Genomic DNA, 11,671 nt, shown 5'->3' on the forward strand with positions numbered 1-11,671 from the left:
TGACTATTATTGAGATTGATAGGGGGAATAATGTTAAGCTTCTTGGGACTTGGATGCTGCTTGTTTTGTTTTCATATAACCCTTTTGTGAAATATTTAATGCTTGTGGCTGGGTGTGGAGGCATACTCCTCAAAGCACTTTTGCTTTTGCTTTGGGTTTTTCAGCCTCTGGAGTAAAAGACAAAACAGGAAAGCATTAATGACCATCTTCTGCCATTGGAGCCCTCTCCCTCTTCTTTTATGTTATTTCATATGCTCATGGGAAATTTCAAACATATTTTATCCTGAAAAATGATTAAATGTTGTATTTTCCAAAGTCCAATTTGGGATCCTATGTAATAGTGTTATACTACAAGTGTATTACTTTTAGAAAGTCAATTTGACAGAATATGTAAGGTACCCTTTATGCTTTCATGAAAGTAATCTAGTGATTCAAGGGTGAGTACCAAGTAATTGACCAATGGAAGGATACCTGAATAGGATCTGAACTGCTGGGGCACTTGTTCTAGTTACTTGGATAATCGTCCAGTTACTAGGGTGAGTGTCCGTGTAACTAGAGTGAGTGTCTAAGCAACAAAAGTGAGTGTCCGAGCTTTGTATGATGACTTCACTGTAAGTACTATTTATTATTTTTTTAAGGTATAGTATGAGATATTTGATTTATTGGACACTTAAATTTAAATAAAAATTTATTTTATTATTAAAAAAATTTGAAGAGTGGATACTTTGAAAAAAGTTTAGCAATTCCAATTCAATTTTGGTCCTATCTCCATGTCACCTTTCAAAATCTGTAACAAACTGAATGGTAAAAGCTGAGACATTCATGAATTTGACAAAAAAGAGTTCAATAATGCTAATCATAAAGTGATATTAACAGTACAAAATTCAAGTCAATCGGTTAGAAATCGAGTCAGTATTTATATAGTTAAGACCGAACAAACCTTCGTTAGCCCAATACCGCGAACGAAATATATATTGAGCAGTCACTACGCCAAGCAGAGCTCGGATGTCATAGATCGAATAATGATTATGTCAGAAATCAAGAAGAGAGTAGATTTTATGCTAATAATCTCAGAAAATTGACTAAAATTACTTTCATAAATGGAATAACAGTTATTTTTCTCAAAAAACCTATAAATACTAAATAAGAGATCAGAGACTAGTATGCATACTCACTCTGTAATTTTTCTCAACTACATACTCTCTAAATATCCTCTCAATCAAAATCTTTAACTTGAACGTCAGAGTTAATCAAAATCTTTAACTTGAACATCAGAGTAACCTGTCAGTAGGCCATCTACCTCATCTTTAATTTTATTATAGGATTACATAGCATCAGGACCAGAATCCATGGATTTTCGGTAACATCATGAAGTTTTTCCATGGAAAGCTTCGTGGGTGTCTGATGGAGTTCATGGCTAGAGAAAAAGTAAAGCTTCGTACATACAGATGAGCATACTTTATTTCCCAAACATTTAACTAAAATAATGGTCATCTTTTCAGTTCCAGCAGCTTTGCCTGCCTGTGGCTCCAGACACAGGAAAGCTTACGGAGTCCAATATGGAACTGAACAAGTATAAGCCATCCGGAAGAGGAAAACATAGAACAGGGGGTTATCCCTCAATTTGAAAATTAAAATTTTATAAGAATTTAATTAAATTAATTTTTTTTATTAATTTTTATGTTTGAAAATCTTCGTGAAAGAATTATATTTTTTTTTAAATTAAAGTAATTGAATTCCCTTTTACCTGGTAGGGGGATGGAAGCTGTGATTGCCACTTCTGAATTGCCATGGACAACGACATTACTGAATTACGATAATTATGAATATTTTGGACTACACTAAAGACAATGTGCCTCTTGCCTTGTAGATTTGGTAGAAAGATGGAGTTTATATGGGTTTAGAGAGATTGGATTCAAGATAAGCCAATTGGTTATCACAGATTGGTTCATTAAAATGGCAGATTCTATTAGATTTTAACAATCTTGTAACGAGATACTGTAATTATTATTATTATTATTATTTATGGTTATTCCAAGCTTTTGTAGTTAAGCGTTTTACATTTAAATAATGAATAACTGGTTGATTTTTTTTTTTTTTTTTTTTATATTTAATAGAGTCATGAGGAATTAGATTATAAAATGTACTACATAATTGAAGATAATCTTTTTCATTAGATTATCATAAGGTGAATAATTTTAATATTTATTTAGATTATTTTTTTTAATGGAGACTGATGAACTATATAATAAGATGTAGTTATTTCCCTTTAATTTGAAGGTAAATAATTTTAATATTTATTTAATTAGTTGATTTTTTTTAATTTTAAAAAAATACAATTGATCGAATAACGGCTGATAAACTATATAACAGGAGATAGTCTTGTCTTTTTATATTAGAAAGTGAATAATTTTTTTTAAATAATAACTATTTTCATTAAATTCAGAAAAAAAATTTAGTATGGAAAATCCAATCTAAAATCAGGCCAGCAAGCCACCCCACTACACCCAATCCTATGATAAAAAATATTAAGTGAAAAAACCTGAAGAAACATTAGATACAATAAAAAAAAAGCTAAATAATGTATGAAAGGTAATAATTTCATTTCTTTATGACAAATTGTTAACATAGAAAAAATAATTTATGGTAATATAATGTGCTTGAATTTTCTATTTCATAACAAATTATTAAAGGGAATAGGTTTTATTACCAAAGTATGAAAAAGAAATATGAAAAATGTCAAATTAAATATTAATATAATGTTATAATAAATTATTAAAGTCGTTAGTTAGTAGGCTTTGTTACGAGAACGATTAAACTTAGCCCAATAAATTAAGAGATACTTATAATTTATTAAAAATAAAGTCATTAATTTTTGTAAATACATATATTGCTTATTAAATCAGATAATCTATTAGAATTATTAAAATAGAAAAATAATTTGGGCTTATAATAATATTATTTTTGTATATTAAAGTAAATGTAGATTGTGTAATTATAAAATAAGATTATTTTGTTTTATTTTATAAAAATAATTTTAATATTATGAAAATTTTAATTTTATTTCACATTTCCAAAAAAACAATATATATATTTTATAAAATAATCATTTCACAAAATGCATATTAAATTAATGAAAAATACTACTCCACAAAAAAATAAAAAATATATAATATTACAATATTTTTTATAAAATAAAATAATAAAATACAATTTTAAATTAATAATAATAAATAAAATTATTTACATTTAATCATAAAAATATAAATAGCACCATTTATTAATAGTCATTTAAAACAGTATTTATTATATTAATTTTACAAGAATGTCAAATTTATATATTTAGTTTTTGTAAAACTTCAATATTTTTATATTAATATAATATACATTTTTATAGAATAATTATTTTATAAAAAAAAATATTTTGCTACATAAAACTTGTAAGATAAAAAATATAAATTTTGTAAAATTTAAAATTTTTATAAAATAAAATAATATTTTTATTTAATGAAAGCTATAAATTTTTTAATAATTAAAGACTGGCCTAGCACACGCGAAAGGATTTGCATGCGTGTGGGGCCTTGACCCGTTTGGTCCCCTGAACGTTGGTGATGGAGAAAAAAAAAGTTAAAATATTGGTGAAGGGACCACAAAGAACCCGGGCCCACCCATTGACAGGCCCGGTATAAATCCATATTCCTTCATAACTACTTCATATTTTGTCCCCACCTGGCACCTGCATTCCGTTTTGGAGGACGGAAACACAACTAAAAAGCAAAAACTAGCGGAAACAAATCCCTTTCATCTCATTCTCTCTACTCAATACACAAGGAAGGAAGGAAAGAAACAAGGAGGGGAACGTCGAAAAAATGGGAGTACCTCAAACCATGGTGGCGCTCCGAGAGAGAGCGGCATTCATGAAGGAGTCGCTTCAAAAAAGCCAGACCATCACCGATAGCATGGTCGCTATTCTCGGTTCCTTCGACCACCGTCTCTCCGCCCTTGAAACCGCCATGCGCCCCACTCAGGTACGTACTTATTCTTACAGATAATGGCAAATTGAAATGAGATCTGATGGTAATGCTGCTGTTTTTTTTTTGGTTGTATTTATGTGTGTGTAGATAAGAACGCATTCGATTAGAAGAGCTCATGAGAACATCGACAAGTCATTGAAGGCGGCAGAGGTTATTTTGACTCAATTCGACCTCACGCGAAAGGTTTCTTCCTTTTTGTTTGTTTGTGCTTTATTATTTTAATTTTTTTTCCCATTGGCATCACATAGTGATAGATAACAATTGAGTTATAAGTTTCTCGCGTTGATTCAGGTTAATTTTGATATCATATTTTATTGAAGATTCTTTCGTAAATCATAGATTATAAAACAGATTAGAAATGTGCACTAGAATGAAATTTGGAAAAATTTCACAAAGTATTTGAATATTTTAAGCTAGTCCCACTATTTTGGAATTGTTATTGATGGCAACTTATCAATTCATATTGGTCTGCATTGCACATTCTCTGGTTATAAGAGGACTTGAAGTGTGATAAACTCTGTTCTGATATATCCCATAAGAGCCATATTAAGCTATGTTTTAAACCATTCGCATTACTCTTTATTAAATTAAAAAGAAATGCAGCGCAAGTTTTTCGTCTGGTTTTTCACTTATTTTTTATTGGGAATGTAAATATTTAGGCAGAGGCTAAAATTCTGAGAGGGCCACATGAAGACTTAGAGAGCTACTTAGAAGCAATTGATCAGCTGAGAAGCAATGTTAATTTTTTCAGCAGCAATAAAAGTTTTAAGAGTAGTGATGGGGTGCTTAACCATGCCAATCAATTACTTGCAAAGGCTATCTCAAAGCTTGAAGATGAATTTAGACAGCTGCTAACAAACTACAGGTTCTTTTTTGGGCATTTAAGTATGTCTTATTTGGGCTGAATAATTTTTCCCCAATATAATACTCTCTCTCTCTCTTATATATATATATATATATATATATAGATTCAGTTTTCAGGTTATTTTTTATCGTAGTCAATTTGTTAGTTAAAATTTCTGGGGATTCTCACAAGTTCTGCTTGAATTTTCAAAAGCAGGACAGTTTTCCATCCTTCTAAGAGTAATAGAACACATGTTGATGATAAAAAATTGATTTCCGCTACAACAATGAATTAATTTGAACTCCTTTTTTCTCTGCCTTGTGTGTTTAACCTGAAAAGAGCGGAATTGTGCTACAAGCATCAATAAATTTGAACCTTTTCTTTTCCCCCTTGTGTGTTTAACATCTAAAGAGCAGACACTGACGAACTGGAATGTCAGAAACATCATTTTTAAGTACTTCATTTTATTATTATATGTACTAAAAGTTTGGAGTTGTCTGACTTAGCTGAGATACTCTTTGATAGGCATGAGAGGGACATGCCAAGGTCAGTTGCAAATGAATTTATCTTGATCTTAAAATGTACTTTATAATTTTACTTACTGATATCATGTCCTAGTCCATTTGATAAGGATTTTTACAATTACTTCTTTCCAACTTCAAAGTTCCCTGAACTGTCCTGTAGAGTGAAATTAATTATGACCAGAAATAAGTAATCTTTGTCTGGTAGATGACTTTCGACTCCTTGATTCAGCCTTTTTGTGGAACTAATGAAGCACAGGGAAAATGGTAGGAAAACTATCGAGTTTCTCAGAGTGGAATCGATTCTTTTTAGCATTAAGATGAAGCAAGAGCACTTATTTTCTTTGACTTTATGCCTTATGTCTGAGGGATAGACAGATTGTCAAAGATGTGTTATCTGGCTTAATAACAGTGTGACTAGATGAGGCCCTTAAATAAATTACGTTTCTTCTGAAACTACAGCAAGCCTGTGGAACCTGATCGTCTCTTTGAATGCCTTCCCAACTCTCTACGACCATCATCAGGATCACCTAGGCACCAAGGTGATGCTAGTGGGAAGAGTTCTTCTGAGCACCAAAACAAGAGCTTGGAAGCTGCCATTTACACAGTTCCAACTCTTATTCCCCCAAGGGTTCTACCACTACTACATGATTTATCACAACAGATGGTTAAAGCTGGCCATCAACAACAGCTATTTAGAATCTACAGGTGATTCTTTTTCTTACTGACTTTGCTGTCATCCCATTGCTTATCTTCTTATTGGTTGTCATGTTATTTAATATCTTTCATTTTACATGTTTCTGTGAGTTGACAAATATCTATTAGAAAATCTTCTTTAGGTTCCCGTGTCTCTTTCTATATCTCTTTGCCCCCGCCCCCTCAAACTAAGCCTGAAGCATGAAATACATAATAATCTACAACGCAAATACTAAAGATTTGTCTGTGAAAATTTGATCCATGCTGAAAGCAACAGCATTCAAAGAAAATCTGTTGTTGACTGTGCATGGTAAGATTTTTTCCAACTTATTCTGTATAGATTGGCGTACAGAATTTCAATAATGTTTGAGTCTAGATAGTCTAAAATCATGAGCAGTAGAGTTGTGTATGCATCTAATTTAGGAAAATCTCAAGTTGCATTATGATCCATTGACGGAAATTGTTTAATGCAAAACTTTAGCAGCACAGTGGATATATAATTGTTCAAAAGTAGCCATGCAGAACTTGATGAATTACACAGAGAATGGGAGGAGGATAATGATGGTTTTATTATGGAAAGTATTACCTTCTAATATGTTATTCTTTTACAGTCTTTATGTTAATTTAATTTATTTTCATTGTAGTTGGGAATCGCTGATGGTGATGTGCTGTTTATATTTGTTAGGGATATCCGTGCTTCAGTTCTGGAAGAAAGCCTCAGGAAATTAGGTGTTGAAAGACTCAGCAAAGATGATGTCCAGAAAATGCAGTGGGAAGTTCTGGAGGCCAAGATTGGAAATTGGATACATTACATGCGGATTGCCGTAAGGATTTAAGTAAAATGCAGTTCAATTTATGGTTTTACCATGTTTGTGCGTGTTCCTTTGTCTTGTTTCTTTCAATATCTCAACTATTGTGAAATGTTTAAAACAGGTCAAATTGCTTTTTGCTGGGGAAAAGAAAATTTGTGATCAAATTCTCGATGGTGTTGACTCTCTTAGGGATCAATGTTTTGCTGAAGTCACAGTAAACAGTGTAGCTGTGCTTCTTAGTTTTGGAGAGGCTATAGCCAAAAGCAAGAGATCACCTGAGAAATTATTCGTTCTGTTAGACATGTATGAGATAATGAGGGAACTTCACTCTGAGGTATGATGTTTTTCCACAAAATGTGCATAAATTTTGTGATTGTAAAGGCATGTTGTTATTTAGTTCACTTATTTCTTTTAGTTTATGGAAGGAAGCCTATAAGGATCATTAACAAATAACAACTCTGAGTTTATGAGCGATAAATTAGTTGAAATATCCATGCGTAGATGATATAAAAATGGCTGGAAGAAGGGGTTGTAAAGTGTAACAACAAGAAAGCAAAATCGATATTCATGTTTTGTTTAGTTTACCCTTTAGCTCAGCTGCCAACGTCAGTGTTTTGAATGATCTGCCATGTCTTTGGTTCTTTGATCTAGTTCATAAATGGACCTTAGCCTTACGCTTACATTCTAAGCATCTTCCTTCAATGGCGCCTTTTACTTTGTTTATCAATAATACAATAAACATGATTAAAAATCACATGAAAGTTGAGTTCCACATAAATTTGCCTGAGCACCATTGGTAAGAGCGTCTTTAAATTCTATAAAATCATATTTTGAGCAAACATTGATCAACATACCAGCAGATATGTTCAAGTTATTAATTTTGGAAGCTGGAAAATAAATGAAAAAAGAGAAAAATTAAAATGTGACTTTTTACTTACAGAGAGGCGAGGGAGATCAGTGTGGAGCTAACTAACAGCCGAGATAATTATCCGAGTCAAAACTAATTTCATTGATAAAGAAGAAATGTACTAAAAATTTAGAATATTATGAAGAATGGAAGAAATCTAAAATTTTATGATGGAACTAAATGCATTTTTATTTTTCTTTTCATACTAAGGCTTCAATAAAACATTAAAATCTACAAAGTTTATTAAAATTTTGTGTTTGTGTATTCCCTTCTTTCTCTTTTATTTTTTTTCCTGTTCCATTTTATTTTATTTTATTTGTTATTATTATTATTTTAAAACTTTTTTTTTTCTGGGTGCAGATTGAATTACTATTTGGCAGTAAAGCTTGCACTGAAATGAGGGAAGCTGCAATGAATTTGACAAAGCGGCTTGCTCAGACAGCACAAGAGACATTTGGTGATTTTGAAGAAGCGGTTGAAAAAGATGCTACGAAAACTGCTGTTCTTGATGGAACTGTTCATCCTTTGACTAGCTATGTGATAAATTATGTGAAGTTCCTGTTCGAGTACGTTATGATTTCTGTATTTTCCAATTTTTTTTAGGTAGCTTGTTAATTTATCATATAGTATTTTTTTTAACTTCACTTTCATGAGTTCTGCATTAGTTTTCTATGTTAATAGTCCAAGTATCCCCTTTCATTAGATTATTTGTTAGTAATTTGGTACTAATCTCCCTCAGTTGTTGAACTGAATGCTTGATTGCTTTGAAGTAGCATTGCGTTACAATTTAATTGTCTGCCCTACTTTTTTATGATGAAGAACCACAAAGAACACTCAAAGAGAATGAAATAAAATTCTCAAATTTGATTAATTCTCAATGCCAATAATAATGAACTCTAATTGATTAAATTTCCTATATTTTTTCCAAAAATATGTAGATCTAAAATCTCTAGTAGAAGGTCCTGCATCATTTTATATTCTCACGTTTGGAGCATCAGCAAATTTCTTTGAATACTCATTCTCTTTTACATCCTCGCTTCAATGTTGTAAATATGCTTCTCTTGCAGTGTTGTCCTGTTCTTGAAGTATCTTTCCAACATTTGCATCTAACTGCTTGTCTTTTAATGCACATAGTTACCAATCAACATTGAAGCAACTTTTTCAAGAGTTTGATGCAAGTGATCCAGAAGCTCAGTTAGCATCTGTAACTACAAGGATTATGCATGCTCTTCAGAATAACTTAGATGGGAAATCCAAGCAGTATAAAGATTCTGCACTGACTCAGTTATTTCTTATGAACAACATTCACTATATAGTGAGATCTGTGCGGAGGTTTGTTTCAAATGCAGTGTGTTTTATTTAAGATTTATTGATGCTCTTCTCATGCTAGTTTTGCACTATTACTTATTTACAGGTCAGAAGCAAAGGACTTGTTGGGAGATGACTGGGTGCAGATCCACCGAAGGATTGTACAGCAGCATGCTAACCAGTATAAGAGGGTTTCTTGGGCAAAGGTTATTTATATTAGTTATGCTTATTTCACATGCATTACATATTTCTGAGGATTTAACTCCAAAATCATTTAGAGTGTAGAAAGCGAATCCATATAACCCACCCAAATTTTTGGGATAAAGGCTTAGTTGAGTTGAGTTGTATGCTTATTCCAAATCAATCTGCACATTTTTTTTTTTTGCTGATGCTTGAATATGCTAATATTTTCCCCTTCGAGACCTTGACTAATGTTCGAGGAAGCAGGATTATTTTTTGCGAACATTTGTTTTACTTAAAAATAGACCCATTATCGATTCTTTCCAGTAAGTTAAATGATCAATATTGAAATACTGGGAGGAAAATTCGTCCTTTTATAGTACAAATTACGAACGTTTATTTGATTGCCTGTTATTCTTTGTATATTTATCACAAGAAAGAACAACTTGATATGTGCTCTGCTAGTATCTAACAGCATCTGTTTTGACGTATGGAAAGTTCACATTCAACCTTGCTTGAAGACATCCTCATATCCTAAAAAATTTTGTTATCTTTTACTGTAAAGATCTGAATGCTTCATCTAAAATTGAGTAGCCAATTATTTCTTATTTGCACACAATGTATTAGATCCACAAGGGCACCTCTCTAGAAACCTATGCTATTTGTGTTCATTTTGAGTATGTCTTGTTCATAACAGAGCAATATGGTGATATTCTTGTGAAATTTATGAGTTTATGTTTGCTTAATTATTATTCATGAGAAACTACCGCAGCTTAGTGTCTCAAAAGCTTGCTATGTCTTACATGCATGTCCTAGTGAATGAGGATTCCCACTTTGTGGAGTCTATGGAGGGGTCTGATATACTCTCCCGAACCCCTTCAAATTGGAGTTGTTCTCTCACTTGATTTAGGACTGGCAATTGTATTTTATCTCTGCATGTGCTATCAGCGATCCAAAGCTCTGTTTGACAATCTGGTTTTTAATAATTAGTTTCTTCGCTCATTTAAAGATCATGCTAAGCAGCTCGTATCTTATATTTGCAGATTCTGCAGTGCCTCACTGTTCAGAGTGGTCCTGGAGGTGATGGTGGTTCCAGTGGACTTTCAAGAGCAATGGTTAAAGATAGGTTCAAGACCTTCAATGTGCAATTTGAGGAGCTTCATCAGAGGCAGTCTCAGTGGACTGTTCCTGACAGTGAATTGCGCGAGTCTTTGAGGCTTGCTGTTGCTGAAGTCCTCTTGCCTGCTTACAGATCTTTCTTGAAACGCTTTGGGTATATATTCTCATCCTTGTGACATGTTACTTATCCTCCTATCTCCTCCTCCTCCTCCTCCTCCTCCTCCTCCTTTATCTTATATTTAGAATGCACAACCTTCCTTCCCTTTTCTCTATCTTAGTAAAGAATCCAACCATTGTTTGCATGTTACAGGCCTATGATTGAGAATGGGAAAAACCCTCTTAAGTACATCAGATACTCTCCTGAGGATCTCGATCGTATGCTGAATGAATTTTTTGAGGGTAAGACATGGAATGAACAAAAACGTTAAACATTTGCAAGAGTCTGTAATTTTTGTGATCTGAAAACTTAGGCATTGACTAACAGTTGAATTTTTGTACAATTTCTTTTTGAAAGTGAATTTTTGTACAATTAAGTGGTAAATAATAGGTGGCTTGACATATTCATCCATTTTGGAAGTTCCATTTCTTTTCACTCCTCTTTTCTTTTCTTTTTTAATCATTGTGGTTACAAATTCTTGAGAGTTCCATGTTATACTCAACGTGTTAGGTGGTACAAATCACACAAATAACCTTACTGCAGAGTGAAGGGAGAGATTCTATTTTGCTTGTAGGCCACGCTTATGAGAGAGAATGTCGAAATCTCAAAGCATATCTCTCACTGTCTCTCTCAGTCAAGGAAAATATAGAAGTTTTCAACCATTCCTTTCCATTTTAAATTGGGCATTACCATTGGAGGAAAAGTAATCTTGTTTGAAGCAACTCCAATTGCCCTGTAATGATGAACTAAAAAGGAAATGATTTTTTTTGTTCTTTTCAATTTGCTTTTTGAATGTTTTGGGCAATCGCTAATGATTGGCTTGTGTTAGATTCTTGCACTTGAGGGGGTTGGGTTTGGAATATTAGAGAGCAGCTGTGTTTTATAGAGAATGCAAATGAAGTTTTAGAGAGAATGCAAATGAATGGTATTCTTGGAGATTGACAAGTACCCACAGGGTTCAATTATATATGTGTTATGGATGGGATATTAAACTGCTGAATACACTATTTCACACTTGAATAAATCTCAATTCTTGTAAAGTAGAATTAAGATGCCCTTAAAGTCCCTAAATTAAACTTGACTATAATCCAAA

At 32.5% G+C, this 11,671-nt stretch overlaps 1 protein-coding gene across 1 annotated transcript; it reads left to right on the top strand.

The window, feature by feature from the left end:
• Positions 1-3,739: 3,739 nt before the first annotated feature.
• On the top strand, positions 3,740-10,989 carry LOC110659074 (exocyst complex component EXO70A1). Its single transcript, XM_021816911.2, has 11 exons — positions 3,740-4,028; positions 4,122-4,217; positions 4,694-4,899; positions 5,862-6,107; positions 6,781-6,919; positions 7,029-7,241; positions 8,175-8,380; positions 8,949-9,146; positions 9,229-9,328; positions 10,346-10,575; positions 10,732-10,989. The coding sequence occupies exons 1-11, from the start codon at positions 3,870-3,872 to the stop codon at positions 10,847-10,849; spliced, it is 1,911 nt and encodes a 636-aa protein (XP_021672603.1). The 5' UTR covers positions 3,740-3,869; the 3' UTR covers positions 10,850-10,989.
• The last annotated feature ends 682 nt before the right edge of the window (positions 10,990-11,671 follow it).

Source organism: Hevea brasiliensis, chromosome 5, assembly GCF_030052815.1.
Source record: "Hevea brasiliensis isolate MT/VB/25A 57/8 chromosome 5, ASM3005281v1, whole genome shotgun sequence".
In the NCBI taxonomy this organism is placed as follows: Eukaryota; Viridiplantae; Streptophyta; class Magnoliopsida; order Malpighiales; family Euphorbiaceae; genus Hevea; species Hevea brasiliensis.

Bases quoted from the DNA above. Each gene is read 5' to 3' on its own strand.
- LOC110659074 (XM_021816911.2), top strand. From the start codon at position 3,870: ATGGGAGTACCTCAAACCATGGTGGCGCTCCGAGAGAGAGCGGCATTC. The intron at 6,108-6,780 runs GTGATTCTTTTT...TATATTTGTTAG, and splicing joins CAGCTATTTAGAATCTACAG to GGATATCCGTGCTTCAGTTC. The intron at 6,920-7,028 runs GTAAGGATTTAA...TGTTTAAAACAG, and splicing joins TACATTACATGCGGATTGCC to GTCAAATTGCTTTTTGCTGG.